The following is a 24,971-nucleotide window of genomic DNA, read 5'->3' as shown; positions in this document are numbered from 1 at the left end:
ATGTTAGGGATGAATTTACAGACAGATCAAAATGAACAAGAGAAAAAAAAACTGTGCAGTAGGAACAACTATTAATAAGAATAATTAAAGAATTACAAGCAAACAGAACACCAAAACAGATTAACAGGTATAAACAGACAACAGCCCCTTTCCATGTTTGGTTGGAGCACAAGAAAGTTACAGACAGAAAAGACACTGTAATAACTGTTTGGACAATGTTAGAAAACATCAGCTAAGCCACCTCCCGTATTAAAGTAACAGCCTTTGAACTAACACCAAGCTGTATTCAAGCACGAATATTTAAACAGTTCAATCATTTCCTCAATTCTTTTAATTATTTTTTACACAATGGTTCAGGATACTGGTGATGGCACAGTCCCAGCCAACCAATTACCAGTGCCTTGGTGGAATTGCCACTGTCATATTTGAGACAGCGATACAAGCAGCTCAAGGTCTCCCTTGTACCCGGTCAGTATTGAAATAACTAATCTCAGCTGTGGGAACTGGAGGTTGGGTGCAGGGGAGTTTATACATTCAACTCAATTATGTTCAAATGGTTTGGGAGATGGTATAAAGGAGCATAAACTGGATCTTGCACAGCACGCAGCTCTCATCCACACTGCCCACTCACAGTCAGCCAGCATTCACATCCATAACACTCAGCTCACACTCAGCCTCCAGCTCCCACTCATTGGGCAGGTGGTGTGTCGGAAACTGAGGTCTACTAAAAGACAGCAGCTTCAAGGCAAGTAGTGATGTGGGGGGATTTCAGACTAATTCCACCCCCCCCCCCCCCTTTATGTAAGTCCCCCTGTAATCTTAAGGGAAATATTTAATCTTCATTAAGTGCTGGACGCAGCTTGGGACTGTTCAAAGGAGAAGCTGCCGCGGAAGAGCAAACAAGTCTCAAAAATCAGCATTGAGAAAGGCAAAGTCAAAGAGTGGGATCAGAACAAAACTGCTGTCTTCCCTTTCACTTGGAAATACAAAGGAAAAGTCAGTCTTGCTTCAAGATGAAGAGAATTTCAGATCAGTAGCACCCAAATCACACAGTGACTAATCAAAAGAGATCTTTAACAAGTTCCTAGATTGCCAGGAACCAATCAGTAGATTCCTTTTCAGGTCTAGCTGTCGCTGACTGACTACAGATTGCAACTGACCACTTAACATGAAGAACTGCAGTCCCTAGGCCTGGTTAATGGTGTTCACAGCTGACACACAGTGTGGGGCTGTGAAACCAACACACTCTGACCTGGAATGGCAGCAGTCCACACTGTAACAGCTGGTGCCTTTGTAACTTCACACCAACCTTGGTCCCAAAGGAGGACAAAGTGCTGGAGACATCTACAGATGACTCCAGTAAGTATAGGTCCACTGGACATACTCAACATCTCCTTATATAAGGTTATATCTATTCACCAATAAAATGCTCACTGATACTCATTAGAATTCACCAAGATTGTGTGACATCAGACATCACTGTAGCTTTGATCCCAGAATGTGCATAAGTGTTGAAGTGCTGAGGTAAAAGGGAGAATGATTAAGATGAAACAAATGGCGGAGGGTGACAGGAAAGCAATATCAGAGTCAGTGGAAATATGGCAGAAACATTGGAGAACCTGGAGTCATACCTAATACGAAGGAAGATTGTTGTGGCTGTTAGAGATTAATCATTGCTCGAAGAATCCTTCTGAATGGTATCTAAGGTCAAATCATCTTTAGCTGTTCCCTCCAAAATAAGGTCAGAATGTTATACAGTGTTAAGATGCAGGGGCAGTATGAGATCATTCAGCCCATCAGGTCTATTCTATCAGACTATGAGCTCATGGCTTATCTGATAATCTGCAAATCCATTTTCTTGCCTTATGTCTACCACTTTTAATTATTTACTGATTAAAAATCTTTTCATCTCAGCCTTAAATATAGTTAATGACACAGCCTCTACACAAAGGAGCTCCAAAGATTTATCAGCCTCTAGAGAAATTCTACCTTTATCTCTGTCTTAAATGGGTGACCCCTTATTCTGAAATGATGCCCTTCTACACACTCTAACAAGGGGAAGTATCTTATCTGCATCTACTCTGTCAGGATCCCTAAGAATGCTTCACATTTCAATAAAGTCATCTCTCATTCTTCTAAATTCCAGTGAGTATAGGTCCAACCTACTCAACATCTCCTTATAAGACAGTCTCTCCATACCTGGTATCAGCCAACTGCCTCCAAATGCCAGTGAGGTAAGGGGACCAAAACTCCAATGGTCAGTATGGGGGTTAATGTGTAGTTCCTCAGATGAAAAAACAATGCACACTCACAACATTCAGCCTTGGCAATGGCCATCTCCAAACAGAGTCAGAATCTAACTACGGCCCCATAATGTTCAATGGCATTACCATCCTTAAATGCCCCATTGGCATCATTCTGGAGGTTACCATTGATGAGAGACAGAACTAGACTAGCTATAGAAATGCTCTGCAAGGTCAAAGGCTAGAAATTCTGCAGTGAATAACTTGAACAGCTCCTCCCCAACCTATAAGGCACAAAGTCAGTAGTATGATGGAATGATCACCACTCACATGGATGGGTATAGCTCCAACAACACTCAAGAAGTTCAACATTATTCAAGACAGCAGCCTGTTTGATTGGCACTCCATCCAAAACCTTCACCATTCACTTCTTTCACTGATGCACAGTGGCAGCAATGAGCACCGCCTACAAGATTCACTGTAGTAACTCCCAACGCACTTCAAGAGCATCTTCTAAACATGTCCTATCCATTATCTCATAAGATAACGACATCAGACACATGGAGATACTACCACCTTAAGTTCTCCCTACAGCACAGGTCAAGAGAGGTGCTGCTGACGCAGAAAGACAAGCACAAGGGGTTCTTCAACACAGATACACCTTCTGCAAAAACTGACAGCGAAGAGGTTCACTACTGGTCAGGCCACTGGTACAGAAAGGAATCCTCCCACAGGGTTACATTTGACTCACTTTGATTGGCCCTCACTGACCAATAAGCTGAGGTAATGGAAGGGATCTGGTGATCATGAACTTGTTCCCAGCCAAGAATCCACACTTGGAGGAGTTGGAGTCTGCACAAAAAATGTCTTCAAAGAACATAGACGACACACTTTGACTAAACTAGACACACATTTATTCAATCCAGATATATACAGCCCTTATTATATTGTGAGCTGTTGAAACAGCTTAGGTTAAGATGAAAATGCTCCACATGCAAAGTGAAAAATTTAATACTTCGTTTTCCTATAAATGTAAAAATATAAATATATGATTCTTATGCGATTTCCATTTTGTCTTTTCTAGGAATGCGTTGAGTTAGTCATCCTCTGGGGAGTGGTTTGACTTTGACCAGTATGCTGTATTGGTCCAATTGTACTCAGGACCTCGTGGATAGCTGCAGCAGAGAGACACATGATGCTGTGGGGAATTAAACCTGCAACACTGACCTGACTCATACTTAACTGAGGACCAAAAAATATCAAAGGGTTAAATGGCAGGAAACGGCAAATGATAAGCAAGTGATAAACTACCAACAAGCACAGGGATGAACCAGAATGAACAAGGCTGAGTGCAGTTACCTTGGTCATTAGCCATTTTGTCTGATGACTCAGCTAACAGGTCAGGGATACAAGAGAGAACATCAAAAGCGATTCAATCCAACAAGAGAAAGATGAGGTTAATCAAAAATTCAACCAGACACAAACATATCACAGCAGCAAAAAACATGGACGGTCATTGGCTGAGGTAGAGAGCAGTTTAACCACATGCAAAGCCACAGGCAGTGGTCAGTAGCTTCAATTCCATTCCCAAATAATAAGATATGCAGACAGGTGACTAAACCTCTCACTCAACCACTCAATGTAGAAATGGACTCATGATAACCCTTGCCCCTCCTACCCATCTCAAGCCAGTGAACTTTAGTCACAGCAAAACTGAGACAGAAATTAGATCAAGACGAAAATTAAACATTGCAAGACAATTCATTATTCCAGACACCCATCCGCAGCACAATCTCCAAAGTGCAAATAACCAAAACTGCCAGAGTATTTCTGCACAGATTATACAAATTTGAATATAAAGGCTTTTTTCCATATATACACAGAAGAGGTCTCTAATCCCACACCATTATCACACACACACATCCAATAACTATACACCATTAACAGTTATGTGAACACTTCTCTGATTACTGTTTGTGCATTTGACCAATCTCCCCATTCTGTGCATTTCTCAGTTGCTCTGAAATCTCTTCATAACACAGTATAATAACATCAAACAAGTAACAAGGAAGGCAAGCAGAATGGGAGCAGAAGTAGAACATTCAGTCCCATCAAGTCTGCTCCCCCATTCAATGAGATCATTGCTGATCTGATAATCCTCAGCTCCACTTTCCTGCTTTATCCCTATTGTCCTTGACAGATTAAAAATCTCTCTCTCTCAGCCTTGAACATACTTAATGACCCAGCCTTGACAGCCCTTTGTGGTAACGAATTCCATAGATTCACCAATCTCTGCAAGAAGAAATTCCTCATCTGTTTTAAATGCGTGACCCCTTATTCTGAGATTATGGCCTCTGGTCCTACACTCTCCTACAAGATCCTTTCCTCATTGATCCTGTCAAATCCTTGAAGAACCTTGTGTGTTTCAGTAAGGTCTCCTCTCATTCTTTTGAACTCCAGCAAGTACAGGTCCAACATACTCAATATCTCATGAGAAAATACCTCCATACCCAGGGTCATTCAAGTGAACCTTCTCTGGACTGCCTCCAATGCTGGTATATCTTTCCTTAGATAAGGGGATCAAAACTAGTATTCATAGTATTCTTGCTATGTTCAAAGTAGCACCTAGTAGAGTTTTAGCAATACTTCCCTATTCTTATACTCCACTGTCATTGAAATGAAGGCCCAACATTCTGCTTGCCTTCCTTGTTACTTGCTGAATTTGGATACTATCTTTTTGTGATTTAAGCATAAGGCGTCCCAAATCTCTCTGTGCTGCAGTTTTCTGCAGTTTTTCTCCATTTAAATAAAACTCAACTCCTCTATTCTCCTTGCCAACGCGCATGAAGTCTCATTTTCCCACATCATACTCCTTCAGCTAAGTTTCTGTCCTCCCACTTAATTTGTCTATACCCCTCTGCAGACTCTGTCATCCTCATCACTTGCTTTCCCATCTATTTTGTGCCTTCAGGACTCCTGCTTATGGTTTCCAAGAATAGTACCTATCCCCCTAATGATAATGCATTCCCATTGCCACCCCCCACATGAATACTCCCTGTACCATGGTGTCATGGTCAGTTCATTCATCCTCCCTGCAGTCCCCATGCTCTTCCCACAGCCTACAAAAACCTGAGGTTCCTCAAATACAACCTCCGTCCTCAACTCAGATCCAAAGTACCTGGAACTGCTTCAGATATGTTCACTCTGAATCACCTTGGTGTCCAGCAGCTTCCACATGCTGCAGCAGTAACCCGTCAGCCATTCTGCCACCACAATGGCATCTTTTAATTTGTAAATTAATTACCCTAAACTCCAGTCTCTCTATGCTTTGTGTATTGATCATTTTTATTTTAAAAATTCATGAGTATCAATCTTATACGGTAAATCAAAACCTGACAGAATTTTAGTGAAATTGTTTATTTCTCCTTGAAGTTACTGAATCACTTGATATTGGTAGTAGAATGCAGCCTCTGTGACTGAGGGATGACCCTGTGGAACTTCGGTAATGATGGAAAAGCTAAGACTCATCCCTTACCTTTGGGTGTGCGGAACTGGACGAACTCAGACAAGGGCCCCATGCCTTTGGAATTCCGGGCTTGGATTTTGAAGAAATAACTAGTATCGAGAGTGAGATCTTGGATCTGGTGTGTCAGTCTGTCTCCCACCACCGGCTCAATCACCCAGTCATGGATCTCTGCACTGATATCTGTGCTGTAATATATGATATATCCTGGATCCAGGAAGGAAGGAAAATTTTACACAGAATTACATTTGTAATTCACAAAGTTCCATTCTCTCTGTGAACAAACCTTTGCATACACTGGAGATATTGACTACTCTGATAGATTAGCTGAATATCAAACACCTTCTTCACTAATTTCTATACTTCCCTCACCATCTATTTAATGTTGTTTCTTTTGTGGATTAAATACAATGCTAAGTGAAGAAGTATTAGAGATTGAAACTCAGTCATTGATGATCTCCAATATCCATCATGAAATGTGGAGACATGATCCTCAATTGCTGCAAAAAAACTCTATTCCCTCATCATTCAATCCATTCCTTAGTCGCTGCTATGGCTGAATCGAATGGTTTGTCATTCCATATGATTCTGCTTCCAAATCTACATCCTCTCCATCATAGTGACCCCCACTGTCATAGTGACACCCACATCTACTTTCGCTTGTACCTGAGACAAATTGCTACTGAAACTATCTTCTATTTTACCTCCGGATTGCACTGTTCCAAAGCTTTCTTAGCAAGCATTCCACCTTTCAGATCCCATATCAGCATTCTGGGTACTACAGTTTATGAGAAATTCAATTGGACTGACAATATAAATAAAAATTGAAAGAACTGCAGATGCCATAAATCAGAAGCAAAAACAGAAATTGCTGGAAAAGGTTAACTGATCTGGCAGAATCTGTGAAGAGAAACCAGTGTTAATGTTTCAGGTCCAGTGACTCTTCCTCAGTTCGGGGAAAGGGTCACCGGCCCCAAAACATTAACTGATTTCTCTTCACGGATGCTGCAGACCTGCTGAGTTTTTCCAGCAACTTCTGTTTTTGTCACCACATAAATACTGTGGTTACAAGAGCTGGTCAGAGAATAGGAATCCTGCAGCGAGTAAATCATCTCCTAACTCCCTAAAGCCTGTCCACCATCTACAAGGCACAAGTCACAGCAATGTGATGGAATACCCCCCATTTGCCACTCCCCATGAGTGCAGCTCTAACACTCAAGAAGCTTGACACCATTCAAGGTAAAACAGCCCACTTGATTGGCAACACATCCACTCAATCCAGCACTGACACTCAGTAACAGCAGTGTGTACTATTTACAAGATGCACTGCAGAAATTCATCAAAGATCCTGAGACAGCACCTTCTAAACCCATGACCACTTCCACTTAGAAGTACAAGGGAAACAGATACACCACTCTTGCACGTTTCCCTCCAAGGCACTCACCATCCTGACTTGGAAATATATTGCTGGGTCAAGAGTATCTGATTTTTCATTTCTATGTGAAAGGAAAGTTGGCATTTCAAATTGAAAACCTGACTGTATGAGCAGCACAAAACCAGGTCTGAGGTATCGCCATTCAAATAACATCACAGTCAAATGTAAATGAGTTGTGTTGTATAGAGATACAGAGGTTCTCAGCTGGGATACCAACTGGCCACAATCAAAAGGCTCAGAGCTGATGAGTGAAACTCCATCTCAATCTGCCACTCCTTCCTTTTCTAACTAGTCCCTATGGGTCAGTAATTTTCTCAACAAAGACAGTTCTGGTAAGATTGCACACTCACCCACCAACTACCTTCTGTACCTACTTCCTGTGGCACCCCTACTGCCCCACTGCTCTCGCAGTCTCCTTGGGTCTGCGACGGCAGTGATCCAGGCCCATATACCTGTTATTTTTCCATTGGCCTCTGATGGAGGTTGCCAGTTGACAATAATGGTCCTGGGTTTTCCTTCCTTGCTCACCACTGTTAGATCCTTGGGAGGTGATGTTGGTACTGAAATAGAGAGAGAGAGAGAGCGAGAGAGAAATTAGACTTAGTATCTATGGGGTAAGTTGGTGTAGTGGTTATGTTGCTGAACTAATAATTGTAAGTACAGTAGTTCTGATCCCAAACTGGGACTGACAGCGTTTGAAATCAGCTTAAGAAAATTTGGAAGTAATCAGCTAGTTAAGAAGTGGTCATGATGGCAGATTGGCAGCTGGGTCACTAATGGAAATCTGTCTGGATCTAACAGGACTCCAGTCACACACCAATGTAATCCATCTCTTAACTGCCTTTTGAAGTGGCTTAATAATTCAAACACTTGTATTGAAGAACAGACAATAGATGCAAACAAGTCATCATGGCCCAAGAATCAGAACTAAATTTTAACAAATAAACCTGGATTCATTTTTTAATTCATTCACAGAATATGGGCATCACTGGTCAGGCCAGTATTTATTAACCAACCCTAATTGGCCGGAGGACAGTTAAGAGTCAACCAATTGCTGTGGGTCTGGAGTCATATGTGGGCCAGACCAGGTAAGGATGGCAGTTTCCTTCCCTAAATGACATTTGTCAATTAGATGGGTTTAAGAGGCACTTGGATGGGTATATGGATAGGAAGGGTTTGAAGGGATATGGGCCGGGTGCTGGCAGGTGGGACTAGATTGGGTTGGGATATCTGGTCGGCATGGACGGGTTGGACCGACGGGTCTGTTTCCATGCTGTACATCTCTATGACTCTATAATTGGCAATGGTTCTCATTAATTATTGAATTCAAATTCTACCATCTGCTATGGCAGTATTTAAACCTGGGTTCCCAGAACATTACCAGGTCTCCGGATTAACAGTCTAGAGATAATATCACTAGGCCATCACCTTCCCTAAGGGATACTTACTGGTTCTGTTGTATTGATTAAGAAGGTCTATGAAACATTATATAGGGCAAACAGGCAGACAACTAGCAATCCACATCCATGAACAGCAACTCGCCACTAAACACCACGATCAGCTGTCCTGAGTATTCATATACACAGGTGACAAGGACCACAGATTTGAGTGGGACAACACAATGATCATAGGACAAGCTAAACAGAGGACAGCCAGAGATCCCCTAGAAATATGGCACTCATCCACGGACTCCATTAACAAGCACATAGACTGGGACCCAATACACCGGCCACTACAACAAACAACCAGAAGCAGCAGGGATGGAACCAAATAAATTCCAGAAGAGACAGCACAGCAGCACTTCACAGGGAGGCTCCAAATTATTGAAGATGTCACCGAGACAGGGGATGAAATGCCTGCAAATCAACTTCCAAACTTGGCAAACGTACCTACAACTGGCACCCGAGCTACAAATCTTTACACAAACAATACATGACCAATTACATCACTGATCTTAAATGATGCAATTGTTACACCACATCTTTTAACTGATGAATTACACAAGAAATTGTAATAATAGTGCACCCTCAAGGGTGTTACTGCATCTGTCTGGTGATGTGTCTGCAGGATGTTCGATGTACAGTCATTCAGCAGGGGTGACTGGATACCAGTCAGGGCAGGAACCCTAGGCAATTAACACTGTGATTGAGTTTTTGTGACTCATCCCAGATGCAGGATTTAGCTTGGACCTACCAGCACTTTACACCCTGAACCATGATAGCGTATTTACAAACAGCTCCACAGCCCAGCTCAGGAAAGTAACAGAGAATTAGGAATTTCATTGATTAATTCATTCCATTTTTAACTTTCGAACCAGAGCCATACCTGTTTCAAAGGTAGTTCCATGTGCTGTCATGCTCCAGGTACTTGACCTCCGACCCTTTGTTACCTTCACAGAAAACTCATATAGTGTGTGTGGTTTCAATCCTGAGACGATATAACTCAGCGTGGTGGTGTCTGCAGTCTAAAACAGAATCAGATTTATATACTACCAGTATCAGATAAAGATGCACAGAGTTAAGGTCATCCATCATTCACTGATATGGAGAATTAACCCCAAATAATACAGGGAAATGATCCTAAATAATATGGAGAATTAACCCCCATAGAAAACAGGGAATTAATCTTCTCTCTATAATACAGGAAACTAGCTCCCTTCCCATAAACCACAGGGAATTAACATCCTCATGTCCCAGGGAATGAACTACAGATCCCTGCCTCCCTACTACACCTTATAACAAGTGAGAGTATGGTGTTAACATGCAGGAACACATCTGTGATGCTGTAATTATCGCAGAGTTCCAGGCAGGCTTGCAAAGGGGCAGAGTGAATGTGTACCGAGACTGGCAGACAGTGTACTCACCTTGTATTTAGTGTTGGCAGGGTAGTTGGTTTTCCAACGTACTGTGTAGAATCGAGCATCGATGATCTTTTGGTTCTTGGGTAGCGAGCTATCGGCCCAGGTGACCCGGATGGTGTCGTGGGTAAGGACAGTAGCTTGAACTCCGACCGGAGGCAGCATGGGACTAGGGTCTGGTACTGGAGTGTATGGATTATTGAAAAGATCAAATATATAAACTTCGGAAGGGTCAAAAGGATCTAAGGGATAAATTAAATAAGAGTAATGTCCGTAAAAAAAGGTAAATAATGAATCATGTAAGGAAAAGGGAAAGCAGCCACAGATATTGATTCCACAAGATCCAAACAGCAGGAAGGCATGAAATGGAGGAGAAAGAGACAAAGAAACCAAGATTAGAGCAAGTAGTCCAGGTGTTAACTATTTAAAATGAATTAATTTGTGAAACTCGCAAGAAAGCCCTGCCTTAATTTAATAGCCAAGTGACAAGTCACACACATAAACAGGTCATTATACTGACTGCAAGCAGTTACACACTGAGCATGAGGAGGTAGTAGGTTCCCGTGGATATTCCCCAACATGTGACGCTGAATGGAAGGGGGAGCTTTGCTCCTGCTCAGAATTGATTGTCTGAGCTACAATGGTGTCTGTTCTTCAGTGACTCTGCTTGCCTTTCAGGACCAGACAGGATAGATGCAGGAAGAATGTTCCCGAAGAGTTCCAGAACAAGAGGTCACAGTCTAAGGATGTTGGTAAACATTAAGGACTAAGATGAGGAGAAATTTCTTCAGCCAGAGAGTGGTGTCCCTGGTGGAGCAAACTCGAAGGGCTGAATAGCCTAACTCCTGCTCCTAGTTTCTATCTTTCACCAATTTTTCCATTCTCCCACTGTGTCCTTCCCACTTCCTCCCTTCTGGACTCCTGCCATTTTTCCAGATGGGAGGAGATATTAATTCAGTCACTAATGGACACAAATATTAACTTTGAAGTCAAAATCCAATAGTTTTTATAAATCAGAAATGTTTGTTCAAATTATGGTACAGGTAATAAACTCTGGACTTGGTAGCAGGACTCATGACACTTAATTCCTGGAGATGTTCTGGAGAACCGGCGAGTAGCTAATGTTGTTCCTTTATTCAAGTAAGGAAATAGGGATAATCCAGGAAAATATGGACCAATGGGTCTCGCATTGGTAGTTGGGAAGCTACTGGAGAGAATTCTTAGGAATAGGATTTATGTGCATTTGGAAAAGCGTGGCCTAAATAGGGACAGTCAGCGTGGCTTTGTGCAGGGCAGATCCTGTCTTACTAACTTGATTGAATTTTTCGATGAAATGACATAAGCGATCAAGGAGGGTAGAACATTGGATGTTGTCTACATGGATTTTAGTAAGGCTTTCGACAAGGTCCCTCATGGTAGGCTCCTCAAGAAGATTAAGGTGCATGAGTCAGGATGTCATGTTACAGCTTTATAAGACATTGGTTAAGTACTGAGTTCAATTCTGGTCGCCACATCACAGGAAAGATGTGGAGACTTTGGAGAGGGTGCAGAAGAGGTTTACTAGGATGCTGCCTGGATTAGAGGGTATGAACCATAAGGAGAGGCTAGAAAAACTTGGGTTATTTTCTCTGGAGCAGCGGAGGCTTAGGGAAAACTTAACAGAAGTCTATAAAATTATAAGATGCATAGATAGAGTTGACAGTCAGAATCTTTTTCCCCGAGTTGAAATGTCTAGTACTAGGGAGCATATGTTTAAGGTGAGGGGGAAAGCTCAAAGGAGATGTGAGGGGCATGTTTTTTACACAAAGTATGGTAGGAGTCTGAAAAATGCTGCCGGGGTTATGATGGAGGCAGATATGATAGGGGCATTTAAAAGACTTTTGGATCAGCACATGAATATGCAAGGAATGGTGGGATATGGATCAAGGGCGGACAGAAGGGATTAGTTTAATTTGGTATCTTGTTCAGCACCACAATGTGGGCCGAAGTGCCCATTGCTGTGCTGTACAGTTCTATGTTAATAGCATCAAATCTATTGCTCATTGAAGTAACACATTTCTCAACTGTCCATGAACCTTGAAACAGCAGCGATTAACATCCTAAGAGCCAGTGAAAACTGGGATTCTCCTTTATCATGGATCATGAAGAAATCCCCGAGTGACAAAACTCAAAGAGCAATTCTCAAGTCTACTTTTCAGTGGAGAAGGTTCCCTACCGGAAGGGCATATTCAAACAGCAATACTGGAACTGAGCCTTCTCTCCTTGGAAGAAGGGATACCTTTTGACCAATAGCTAATAGTAGTCACTGGGAAATTCTGTCAAAATCATTTTTCCACCTAGGACCAGGTAGTTAGATGAGGATTAGATCATTAATTGTAAAGGTGATGGCAGCCTAAGCAAAAGCAGATCTCTGGAAGTCACAGAAAAAAAGCAAACATTTGTCATCTTTTCTTCTTACCAGTTAGAGGCCTGGTGGCTGTGCTCTCATACAGTGGAATTCCTTCTCCATTCCTGTTATATGCTTTAAGTGCGATCACATAGTGTGAGTTGGGCTCTAGAACAAGAGAAAAGAATAATTATGAGCTCACAAACCTTTGTCTTAAAAATATTCTCTCATTGGTATCTCTGGCAAGGCTGTCCATAATTGCCCTAGAACTGCTTGCTGGGCCATTTCAGAGGGTAGTTAAGAGATACCATATTGTTGTGGCTCTGGAGTAACATATAGGCCAGGTCAGTTAAAGATTGCAGATTTCCCTTCCTAAAGGACATTAGGGAACCAGATGGATTTTTACAACAATCCATAATACTTGTCATGATCACGATGACTGAGAATAGTCTTCCCTTCCAGATTTTATTAATTCAATTCAAATCCCAACAGGTGGATTTTAAACACATGTGCAAGAGCATTAGTTTGGGTTTCTGGCCCATTGATATTGTCACCGCACGACCGTTTACCTCAATTATCCTCATCCATTTGGAACCATATCACCACTCCTTGTTACTGGGTTAAAAACCTAGAACTCCCTTCCGAACAACATTGCTGGTGTTCCTCTACCCCAAGGTTCAAAGGAACAGCTCACCATCACCTCCTTGAGTCGTTAGGGATGGGCAACAAATGCTGGCTTTTCCAGCAATGCCCACATCCACAATAGGAATAAAGAAAAATCTATTACAATCAACTCTCTCTACACTCTGTGTGATATTAAATCTGACACAAACTCTTCCTATGATTCAAATCTAGTTAATGCTATGTCAACTAATCTCAATGGTGGGCGCCATGTGAAAGTTATCAATCAGGATGGGTTGCAGATAACAAGTTTTAAAACTCCTGTTCCTGGTCATCACTCAATAACTCCTCCTTGAAAGTGAAGGTGAGGACATATCAGCATGAGTGTGGTGGATTTCACCATACAGCAGCCTCACACATGAAGAACATTCACTCGGTAAAAATTACCCATGGACACCAATGACGGTCTGCATTGAATAGATAAATCAAAAGCAGGTTATTCCTTATCTGGATTTAATTATCTATATTTTAACTGCTAAACAAGAGTGAGTGGCTACAATCACTGTTTAATCACCACCAATGTCTTTGAGCACAGTCTTATCATCATGGAGCTATATTTCTCCTTACATAAACTCCAATTCACTATCTACACATTCCATTGCACTGCATCTTGTTGTACTGAGAAAATTGAATGTATTCAAGAGGTGGTTAGATATAGCACTTGGGCAAATGGGGTCAAAGGTTATGGGAGAAAGTAGGATTAGGCTATTGAGTTGGACAATTAGCCATGATCAGGATGAATGACAGCAGACTCGAAGAGCTGAATGGCCTCCTCCTACACCTAGCTATGTTTCTATGTTTGGGAAGACCCTGCCTGGACCATCCTTCACTAGCTGTTCCAGTGTAATGCTTTCAGAATTCTTACTGCAGCCTACAAATCCATACATGGGCTCACTGACACTCTGCAGCTACATGCACCCTGACATCCCAGCCTCTACATCCTCCATTCTAACTTTGCTCAATCAGCAGCACAGTTTTCAATGTTGGCATCACCCTTACACCATTTGCCTCCACACTCTGATCACCTTCACCTCCCTTCCCAACATTCAACCAACCCAATACATAACCTGATACCCTGCCCTCACCAGCAGCTTCTCCCACAGAGTAAAAGGATTAGTTTCCCTACAGTGTGGAAATAGGCCCTTCGGCCCCACAAGTCCACACCAACCCTCCGAAGGGTAACTCACCCAGACCCACTCCCCTACCCGAATATCCTACTTTAGCCCTAACAAATAGCCCTAACCTAAACATCCCCGAACACTATAGGCAATTTAGCCTGGCCAATTCTCCTGACCTGCACATCTTTGGACTGTGGGAGGAAACCCACGCAGACATGGGGAGAATGTGCAAACTCCACACAGAGTAACCTGAGGGTAAAATTGAACCCGAGTCCCTCACGCTGTGAGGCAGCAGTGCTAACCACTGAGCCACCGTGCCGCCCCAATAGTGACCACAAAGCACCGTGAAGAGTCCTCACAACAGGTGATACAAGGTCATTGTCCACTTTGTACCTACCACCACCTGCTGCTCAACATATGCTCAAGAAAATGCACCTCCTAATTTATTTTGGCTTTTATACAGTGATCTAGATCAAGAATATGGATTTGAATTCAACATTAAACATAAAAACAGCATTATTACCAAACAATTTGAGATGGATTAAACAGACTTGAACATGTTCTGCAGTCATTCTGTAACTTCCCAGTGAGAATCCTTTGCTTGAACAGGACAACCCCACACACAATGCCCCAGGAATTACCCTGATTGCTCTGGTCATAGTGTCCTCTCACTCACCCAGATTCCCAATGGTATAATAACGTTGCTTATAGTCAACACGAATAGTTTCTGCATGAGGACTGCCAATGCCATAGCCAATGGTGTAACCTCGTACAACAATGTTCTGGTTTTCAGGTGGAGTCCAGCTCACAACAATGTTATTAATCAAAGGTCGAACGTGTAGAGAGCTGGGTTTGTCTGGGACCCGGGATTCTGTAAAGTACAAAACAACTAAATCAATACTGCACTGTAATCGGTCAGTTGAGAACTAACCATTAAGTGATTTAAGTATATGTGAGACAAATAGAAACTGCAAGCACTGGAGATAGAGATAGACAGACAGACAGACAAATACGAGGACTGAGAAAGACAGGAAAAAAGAAACAAATACATTCTCTTACAGCAAGACACAGAATGCAAGACAAATGTTGAGGAAAGCAAGAAAAAAATCTCTCTGATTAATACCGAATGTTTACGAATATGAGAGAGCAGAAAGGTAAGGAGCATTGTTGACCTGCTCAGTCTATGAAATCAGAGCGTACAACACTCTCATTCTGACCAGGGACCAATGGGACATGGGTCTAGGTAGCAATGGCCTAACCAGCTACATTCCTATTAGCTGTGGGTTAGTGGGTAGCACTGTCCAATTCACGGGCGTCTTGATTCAAGTCTCACGAGAGGACATGAGTTTAAAAAAAAAATCAAGCTGACATTTCAATGGAGAGATACAATGATGAAAGTGCAACCTCTCAGACAAAACTTTAAACCAAGACCCCAAATAAAGCTCGGCAGGAAAAATGAAGAAAAGTAGTGTATAACTTACACAAATGACAATTGCAGAATTCTGAGATGCACAGGAATTTAATTGTTCTAGCACAAGTATCACAAAAAGTGCAGATACAGCACCTGACTAGGACAAATAGTGAGTACCATCCTTAATGACGAGAGGAATTGAACAGAAAGGAAAGGACGCTTCCTCCTGTCAGTGAGTCAATAATTAGGTGCACTGTTTTAAAATGAGGGCGTGCCTTTTTAGGACAGTGATGAAGTGATTACTTTTCTCTCAGAGGGTTATATACAACTTTGGTACTCTGCCACAGAAGGTGCTGGTGAGGGTTGAGTCATTGACTGTTTTTAAAGAAATGGTAGGTGGACTCCCTTGCCCAACAGGAATCTAAGGTTATTAGGGTAGATTGGAATGTGTAATTCACAATAGAAAGATATCAGCCACAATCTGATTGAATGGTGGAAGGGCCGAATGGCTACTCCTGCACCCATTTTGTCTGTTCGTATGTTGTTTGTATATTGTAAGGGATTACATTTTAAGAATGTTGAGACATCTGGTAGTCATGAAAAACTCTACATAAATATCTGTACTAGCTCACCCTGGCAGCAATTTATATTGTGTCACTCTCTGCTCTTCACCTGATAACCCTACACATTTTTCCTTTTCAAATTGCAGTATAACTGCCTCTTAAAAGCCTCGATTGAACCTGCCTCTACCACATTCTCAGGCAGTACTTTCCAGATTGTAACCACTTGATGTGTGAAGAATTTTCCTCACAAAGTGCCATTGCTTCTTTTATAAACTACCTTAAAACTGTGCTCTCTGGTTCTCAGTCCAACAATCAGAAATGTAGTTCCCGATTGACTCTGTCCATAATAATTATTGTAATGTTCGGGAAGAGGAGTAGACTATTTGCTCCCTTGAGTCCGCTCTGCCTCCCAACCCAAACAGGGTCAATCCTCCATCCTAAAGCCACCTCTCTGCACCAATCCCACACTCTGACACCATGAAATCTCAAAATCTGTTGATCTTGGTTTTGAACACACTACAAGAATATCAGAATAAAAGCTGTCCTGGAGCCATATAGAGAGATACGAGTGGTGCAGTTCAACAAAGTTGGCAATAAGAAATACATTTCAAAGAGTGCCTCTTTTTCTACACATAAATGCTATATCTAACCTTGTGTTGCCCTTGTTCTGGGAGTGTTTGATGAGGACAATGTAGCAGGAGCTTTACTCTGCTTCTAACCTTGTGCTGTAACTGCTTTGGGAGTGTTTTGATCCAAATGCTGCGAGAAACCGAGACATACATTTCCTACTCCCAATATCCTTTACATAAGTCTAGCTTTCTGGTTTGTACAATAAATATGTGATGTTACTACCTACTTAAGAATTACTTTATTTAAGATGCATGTATTTTAAGACTAAACTAGAAACAAAGTTTTAATCTGAAAACATATGGTAGCTACTGTTCCGAAGAGTCACTGGACCTCAAACATGAACTCTGCTTTCTCTCCCAAGAAGCTGCCAGACCCGCTGAGTTTCTCTAGCTAATTTTACTTTAGTTATAATTTGATCCTTACCATCCAGGTCACTTTCAAATGTTTCCGCAGACACCCAGTCAGATGCTGGCCCTGTGCCATTCACTGTAGTGGCTGAGACTCGGAAGCTGTACTCAGTATTTCGTTCCAATCCTGCAACACAAGAGGTAAAAGAGGGGGAGGTGTGGCATTGCTTGTCAAAGATAGTATTACAGTGGTGGAAAGGACGATGGATGAGGACTTGCCATCTGAGGTAGTTTGGGCTGAGGTTAGGAATAGGAAAGGTGAGGTCACCCTGTTAGGAGTCTTTTACAGGCCTCCTAATAGTCCTAGAATCATTGAAGAAAGGATAGGGAAGGTGATTCAGGAGATGAGTGACAGTAATAGGGTGGTTGTTATGGGGGACTTTAACTTTCCTGATATTGATTGGGAAAGCTATAGCTCAAGTTCGTTAGATGGGTCAGTGTTTGTTCAATGTGTGCAGGAGAGTTTCCTGACACAATATGTAGACAGGCCAACAAGAGGTGAGGCCATACTGGATTTGGTTCTGGGTAACGAACCAGGCCAGGTATTAGAATTAGAGGTAGGTGAGCACTTTGGTGATAGTGACCATAATTCGGTGATTTTTACTCTCGTGATGGAGAGGGATAAGTGTGTACTACAGGGCAAGAGTTATAGCTGGGGTCAGGGAAATTATGATGCGGTGAGGCATGACTTAGGATGTGTGGCTTGGAAAAGTAGACTCCAAGGCAAGAGTGTAAATGATATGTGGAGCTTGTTCAAGGAGCAACTATTGAGTGTCCTTGATAATCATGTACCTGTCAGGCAGGGAGGAAAGGGTCGTGCGAGGGAGCCGTGGTTTAATAAGGAATTGGAATCCCTTGTTAAATGGAAGAGGGGGGCCTATCTCAAGATGAGACGTGAGGGTTCAATTGGGGCGATTGAGAGTTATAGGGTAGCCAGGAAGGACCTGAAGAGAGAGCTAAGAGCAGCAAGGAGGGGACATGAAAGGTCCTTAGTCGGTAGGATTAGGGCATACCCTAAGGCTTTCTATAGGTATGTTAGGAATAAAAGAATGACTAGGGTAGGAATAGGTCCAGTCAAGGATAGTAGTGGGAAGTTGCGTGTGGAGGCAGAAGAGATTGGGGAGACACTGAATGAATACTTTTCTTCAGTATTTACTCAGGAACAGGGCATTGTCGTCGATGTGAATACTGAGTCACAAATAAGTAGAATGGATGGCTTTGAGGTATGTAGAGAAGAGGTGTTGGAAATCCTGGAAAAGGTGAAAATAGATAAGTCCCCTGGGCCTGATGGCATTTATCCTAGGATTCTCTGGGAAGCAAGGGAGGAGATTGCAGAGCCATTGGCCTTGATTTTTATGTCCTCGTTGTCAAAGGAGTAGTGCCAGAAGACTGGAGGATAGCAAATGTGGTTCCCTTGTTCAAAAAGGGGAGTAGGGATAACCCTAGTAACTATAGGCCGGTGAGTCTCACTTCTGTTGTGGGCAAAGTCTTAGAGAGAATTGTAAGGGATAGGATTTATGCACATCTGGATAGGAATAATGTGATCAAGGATAGTCAGCATGGTTTTGTGAAGGGCAGGTCGTGCCTCACAAACCTTATTGAATTCTTTGAAAAGGTGACGAAGGAGGTTGATGAGGGGAAAGCGGTAGATGTGGTATATATGGATTTTAGTAAGGCGTTTGATAAGGTTCCCCATGGTAGGCTACTGCAGAAAATACGGAGATATGGCATTGAGGGTGAGTTGGAGGTTTGGATTAGGAATTGGCTGGATGGAAGAAGACAGAGGGTAGTAGTTGATGGCAAAGTTTCTTCATGGAGTGCCGTCACTAGCGGTGTTCCGCAAGGATCTGTTTTGGGACCATTACTGTTTGTCATTTTTATAAATGACCTGGAAGAGGGGTTAGAAGGTTGGGTGAGCAAGTTTGCGGATGATACGAAAGTCGGAGGAGTTGTTGACAGTCAGGAAGGATGTGGCAGGTTACAGCAGGATATAGAGAAGCTGCAGAGCTGGGCAGAAAGGTGGCAAATGGAATTCAATGTAGCTAAGTGTGAGGTGATTCACTTTGGGAAGAATAACAAAAAGATGGGGTACTGGGCTAATGGTCGGATACTTGGTAGTGTGGATGAGCAGAGGGATCTTGGTGTCCATGTACATAGATCTCTGAAAGTTGCCACCCAGGTAAATAGTGCGGTGAGGAAGGCATATGGCGTACTGGCTTTTATTGGTACAGGAATTGAGTTCCGGAGTCCTGAGGTCATGATGCAGTTGTATAAGACTCTGGTGCGGCCGCATCTGGAATATTGTGTGCAGTTTTGGTCGCCATACTATAGGAAGGATGTGGAGGCACTGGAACGGGTGCAGAGGAGGTTTACCAGGATGTTGCCTGGTATGGAAGGAAGATCGTATGAGGAAAGACTGAGACACTTGGGGCTGTTTTCATTAGAGAAAAGAAGGTTTAGGGGTGACTTGATTGAGGTGTACAAGATGATTAGGGGGTTAGATAGGGTTGACAGTGTGAACCTTTTCCCGCGTATGGAGTCAGGTATTACAAGGGGGCATAGCTTTAAATTAAGGGGGGGTAGATATAGGACTGAAGTTAGGGGTAGGTTCTTCACTCAGCGAGTCGTAAGTTCATGGAATGCCCTGCCAGTAGCAGTGGTGGACTCTCCCTCTTTATGAGCATTTAAGCGGGCATTGGATAGGTATATGGAGGATAGTGGGTTAGTATAGGTTAGGTGGGCTTGGATCGGCGCAACATCGAGGGCCAAAGGGCCTGTACTGCGCTGTATTCTTCTATGTTCTATGTAAAACTAAATATATTCAAGTTCCCTTAAGGCTGTGTCACAGTGACTGACACACAACCTCCCCAACAATCCTAGACACAGACAGTAGAGGGCGATAAGAGCTTAGCAATTCAAGAAATCAAGCGAAACCTCAAGCAATGAGATTTAACTTGTTAAACATTGTTTTTCTGCAAAGACCTAGAGTTGGGAAGTCATGAGATCTGCCACTGTCAGTCTCACAACTTTAATATTTGCCTCACTAGCACTGCCCCACAGACTGAACCACATCAAACTGAGAGGACCAAGCTGAATTTAAACCCAAATGATATTGAACCCTGAGAAAGAGCTCATAACAGAAAGGCTGCAGCAGGTAAAATCACTCAACCACTCCCCAAACACCACAATTCCACCCTGAACATTAATTCTGCTTCACTCTCTACAAATGTTGCCAGACCTATTACATTTTATCTTCATTTTCTGTGATAAGGTCATATTGCCCAAGCGAGGGTAAAAGGCAGCTGCCTATCTTTCGCTGAAGCTGGCTGCTTGGTTTTTTTGGGAATGGGTGAGTTTGCAAAATCCTTCCTGATTCACATGAGTCAATACTGCAGCATTTTCGAGATGAACCCACTCAGTGACTGGAAATATTCACTTGCCTACCCACATAAAAAGCATAACGCTGGAGTACTGCCTTACACCTCTGAAAGGTAATCTCAGGAAAGCAGGTTAAGTACAGGACAGACTCACCATCTATTATCTGAGAAAGCTGGCTTCCTCCTGTGGTGTCAGTCTCACCACGCCGACCGCCTTTTTTGTATCGAATATTGTAACCAGTGATCACACCATTGTGGGTGCCTGGAGGCGGTGGCTGCCAGTGCACCACAATGCTCTGGAGAAAAGTAACAAAGAAGACGGATACTAATCAGAACAATCTCACTTCAGCTATCAAACTCAACACTAGCAATCAGCAGCCAAACTTATGCAGACAGGTTACACTAGACCTGTGTTCCCTCAGTTACAGATATTTAAGGGGTGATCTAATCAAGGTCCTTCAGAAAGTTCATGGAATTGCAAGGACAGAGAGAGAAACTATTTCTTTGTTGAGGGGGGGGGAAAGCACTTATAAGAAAGAGAGGGAGAGATAGTGTCAGCATGAAAATGCATCAGCGTGAGAGCGAGTGAGAGAGCAAGAGCAAGAGGGCAAAAGAGTAAGGGAGCCTCAGAGAGAGAGAGTAAGAAAGTATTAGAGGGAGAGACAGCATTAGAGAGAGCTAGACAGAGCATTAGAGAGAGAGCGAGGGAGCGTCAGAGAGTGAGGGCGCAATAGGAAGGGGCATCCGAGAGCGACGGGGCATCAGAGAGAAAGAGAGAGAGCATCAGAGCACATCAGAGAGCGCGAGCGCATCAGAGAGAGAGAGAGAGCATCAAATAGACAGCGCAGAGAGAACGCATCAGAGACAGAGAGAGCATCAGAAAGAAAGCATTAGAGAGAGCATGACAGCGAGCGAGCGAGGGAGCATGAGAGTGAGAGAGCACGAGTGAGCATTAGAGAGAGAGAGCATGAGAGAGAGACAGCGAATGCATGCGCGTGACAGAGCATGAGAGAGACAGAGCAAGAGAGAGAAAGAGAGAGCATGAGAGCGCGAGGGAGCATGAGAGAGCGAGGGAGCATGAGAGCGAGGGAGCATGAGAGCGAGGGAGCATGAGAGCGCAAGGGGGATAGAATATTAGATAGAAAGCATGAGAGAGAGCTAACGTGAGCATGGGAAAGCGAGAGAAAAAGCGTGAGTATAAACATGAGAGAGCGTGAGCGTCAGACAGGGTGAGAGAGTGTGAGCGTGAGAAAGTGCGAACATGAGAGAGCAACAGAGCATGAGAGAGCATGTGCGAGTGTGAGCGTGAGAAAGTGACAGCATTAGGGAGAGCAAAAGCACGCAAGAAATCATAAGTGTGTGTGAACATGGGAGAGTGTGAGAGCACGTGGGTGAGACAGCGTGAGAGAGAGTATAAGCGCAGGTGACCGAGAGCGCGGTTGAGCTAGAGTGAGGGTGTGTGTGGATTTGAGTCAGTGGGGGTGTGCGCGGATGAGACAGTGAGTGATTGGGGTGTGTGTGGACATGAGTGAGTGAGTAGGGGTGTGTGTGAATGTCAGTCTGCATGAGTGGTGGTGGAGAGTATGAGTGTGAGAAAAACTGTCTAAAACAAGGAGGGATTTCTTTAAAACTAGCGAGGCAAGTTTACGAGTGACGTCACCTGTCCCTCTTGTTAAAAGGCACTCACCTTGGAATTGCGAACTTCCAACGTGACATTCTGAGGGGGTGCACTGGGAACTGAAAAACACAAAGCCAGCTTGTCACAGAGTGAGTTAAAAAAACACATACCCAACTTATCACACATACAACAGCAAGGTGAAAACATGATTCTCCGACACGCACCAGCCATCAGCACTCACCATCAGAATAGGTTGTTGCTACCACATCCTCAGTGGAGACTCCTGGTCCATGCTTGTTGTAAGCCACTACCCGGAAACTGTATTCAGTGAATTTCTTCAACCCATTCATGGTGTAGGAAAGACTCCCAACATCTACATCCTGCATCAACAACCAGGAGAGGAATCACATTTAATTGTCTGCAATAAGCTTTCCCAGCAGCTGCAGGAGTTAAAAGACAGCCCTTCCTTACAAAGATGCTGCAGAGGAGTTAGAGACTAAGGCCAAGAGGCTAAGGGAAAGGACAGAAGAGCAGAGGTTATTGTACACAGGCTATAAGTGAACAAATCTCCACATATCTAAGTAACAGAGTGTACATTGAGGGGAAAAGACCAAGCAACACATGATTAGCCCAGGATCAATCCCACTGTCATGGTTCAAAGCAGTCAGGGATTGATGGTGAAAACAGCGATTAAAAAAACTGGAATAAACACAGAAAATGCTGGAAATACTCAGCACATCTGGCAGCATCTACGCACAGAGAGAGAAAAGCAGAGTTCACTTTTTAGGACAATAATGTTTTTTTCAAAACAAGTTCCATTTTTTAATGAAATCTGCTTTCTGACAAATACTGCACCTTCTTCACAACTTGTCCATTCTATAGTTCACAAGTACAGAACAGAAATGCAAGATGGAATTCTCTGGGAGGTTTGCAAATGGACTGGCAAGTGAGGGGAGGGGACAGCCCATACTACTGCTCCTGTGTCATTTTGCTGGCAGTAGGAAAGATGATTGGTCAGCTGCTGATCAGAAGACTACTTCAGCCATCGGCATGGCCAATTAAAGCTGTGACCTGCCCCTGCAGCACTTTGTCTACCGAAGGAGGGCCCAGTTTTGTTGGTTTGATACCCCTAACCTCCCAGTGCGATATGGTCGTCCTGGGAAAATGCCAGCATGTTCTGTGACCCGCCAAAATGGGGTTGCGTCCACAGGAAGACCCAGCAGAGGGGCCACTGGCCTCTCCACAAAGTTCAGCTAATACAAGAGGGAAAGGTCATTGAGTCAAAGACAGCTCAATCCTCTGGTACCTGAACTCCCCCATCTCACATCAAATTCCCAATCATTGGCCTGACTAACAGAATTCACAACACCACCAACACTTGGGTCATTCTGTACAAGTAACATGTGTGAAGTCACTTCACAACAGCAAAGGAGGGAGTACAGCTCTGGAGAAATGCTTCACATCACTGGTACAGAGTAAGCTGGCTGCTGTTCATGATTACCACGATTCCATAATTGAAAAATTGGTATAAAGATTAAAGTTCTTAAACAGTAACAGAACCAGAGACAGTTTTGAATTTGAGCATGACTGTACTCTAAAGACAATGTACAGTGGAGTAGGTGAAATGCACGAATTCAATTATTCGAACACAAGTTACCGTGTTTTAATGTTAATGTCCTCCAAGGGAAAAAAATTGCAACTCAGCCACATTCTTTGAGGTTTACATTAGCATCTTAGTCAGTAGCTCCTCTCTCTCGACTTCCTCCTCAGGTTCAAATCGTTTGTTTATATAGAGGGGTAGGAACAAGAGTACAAGGTGAGTAAGTGAAATTATCGAGGAGGGGCTAGAGACTAAGGCCAGGACTCTAAGAGGAAGGACAGAAGGGGAGAGGTTACTGAACACAGCAAGAATAGAGATCTGAGGTATAGCTGTATTCATGTAAAGAGTATGACTGGTAAGGCAGATGAACTTAGAGCTTGGATTGGTACATATAACTTTGATGTGGTGTAATGTTAAAAAATTAACTTGCAGTACTATCTCTCTGGACATACATGTAATATTAAAGGATTAAACTACACTGAGTGAACATTCTGGAAGTGGGTAGGGACAACAGTCAGACAAGAATGCAAATGATCTCCAGTCCAATTAGACAGTCATTTGCTCCTACACCCTCTACTATTATCAAATTAAACTATCATTCAATCTCTTTCACTCAGAAATGCTTTCTAGCCATCCCCTAAAGCTAGGTATGTCACACCTGTATTGTCTTGGGGAATCACTGAGTCAGGAAATCATCTGCATAATGATTCCCCAGGATTAGGGCATTTGCATTTATTTACATTATCTCTGAGGATTATTTCATCCTACCACTGGCACCGGTGGTAACATGTGACTGTGAGGGAGTGACTGGGAATTGTCTTGAGTGGCATCTGACTATTGGGGGGGGGAATGGCCAGAGCATCTGTAGGCATTGCCAACTGACCTGTATAAAGGGGATGTGTTTTCTTTGTTCAGTGCCTCACTTTGGCTCGACCTCAGACATCTGCGAGGGGGGGTCAAAGCGGATCACCTAGCTTGTACGAGCTTAAATAAACTTGGATCTGTTTGCAGAAGTTGGTGTATATGAATTGCATCTCGTGTTTGAAACCTCGGGAAAAGAATCTAACAGTGGTAGCTATTACAGAAAGTAGTTAAGAGAGGGACAAGACTGGCAGCTTAACG

General features: G+C 43.1%; 1 protein-coding gene across 1 annotated transcript in view; it reads right to left on the bottom strand.

Annotated features, from left to right (window-relative positions):
• Positions 1-24,971, bottom strand: part of LOC122542519 (neogenin-like) — a 209,609-nt gene that overhangs the window by 19,127 nt on the left and 165,511 nt on the right. The window contains 11 exon segments of the mRNA XM_087982240.1: positions 3,603-3,635; positions 5,779-5,973; positions 7,654-7,761; positions 9,527-9,665; positions 10,065-10,300; positions 12,517-12,612; positions 14,920-15,114; positions 17,271-17,381; positions 20,786-20,927; positions 22,319-22,368; positions 22,491-22,629. Coding sequence (XP_087838366.1) covers positions 3,603-3,635; positions 5,779-5,973; positions 7,654-7,761; positions 9,527-9,665; positions 10,065-10,300; positions 12,517-12,612; positions 14,920-15,114; positions 17,271-17,381; positions 20,786-20,927; positions 22,319-22,368; positions 22,491-22,629 — 1,444 coding nt within the window.

Source organism: Chiloscyllium plagiosum, unplaced genomic scaffold (genome assembly GCF_037043375.1).
Source record: "Chiloscyllium plagiosum isolate Xiang-an unplaced genomic scaffold, Cpla_swu_hap1 HiC_scaffold_42, whole genome shotgun sequence".
NCBI lineage: Eukaryota > Metazoa > Chordata > Chondrichthyes > Orectolobiformes > Hemiscylliidae > Chiloscyllium > Chiloscyllium plagiosum.
The sequence above is the reverse complement of the archived record's forward strand: the minus strand, read 5'-3'. Positions and strand labels throughout refer to the sequence as shown.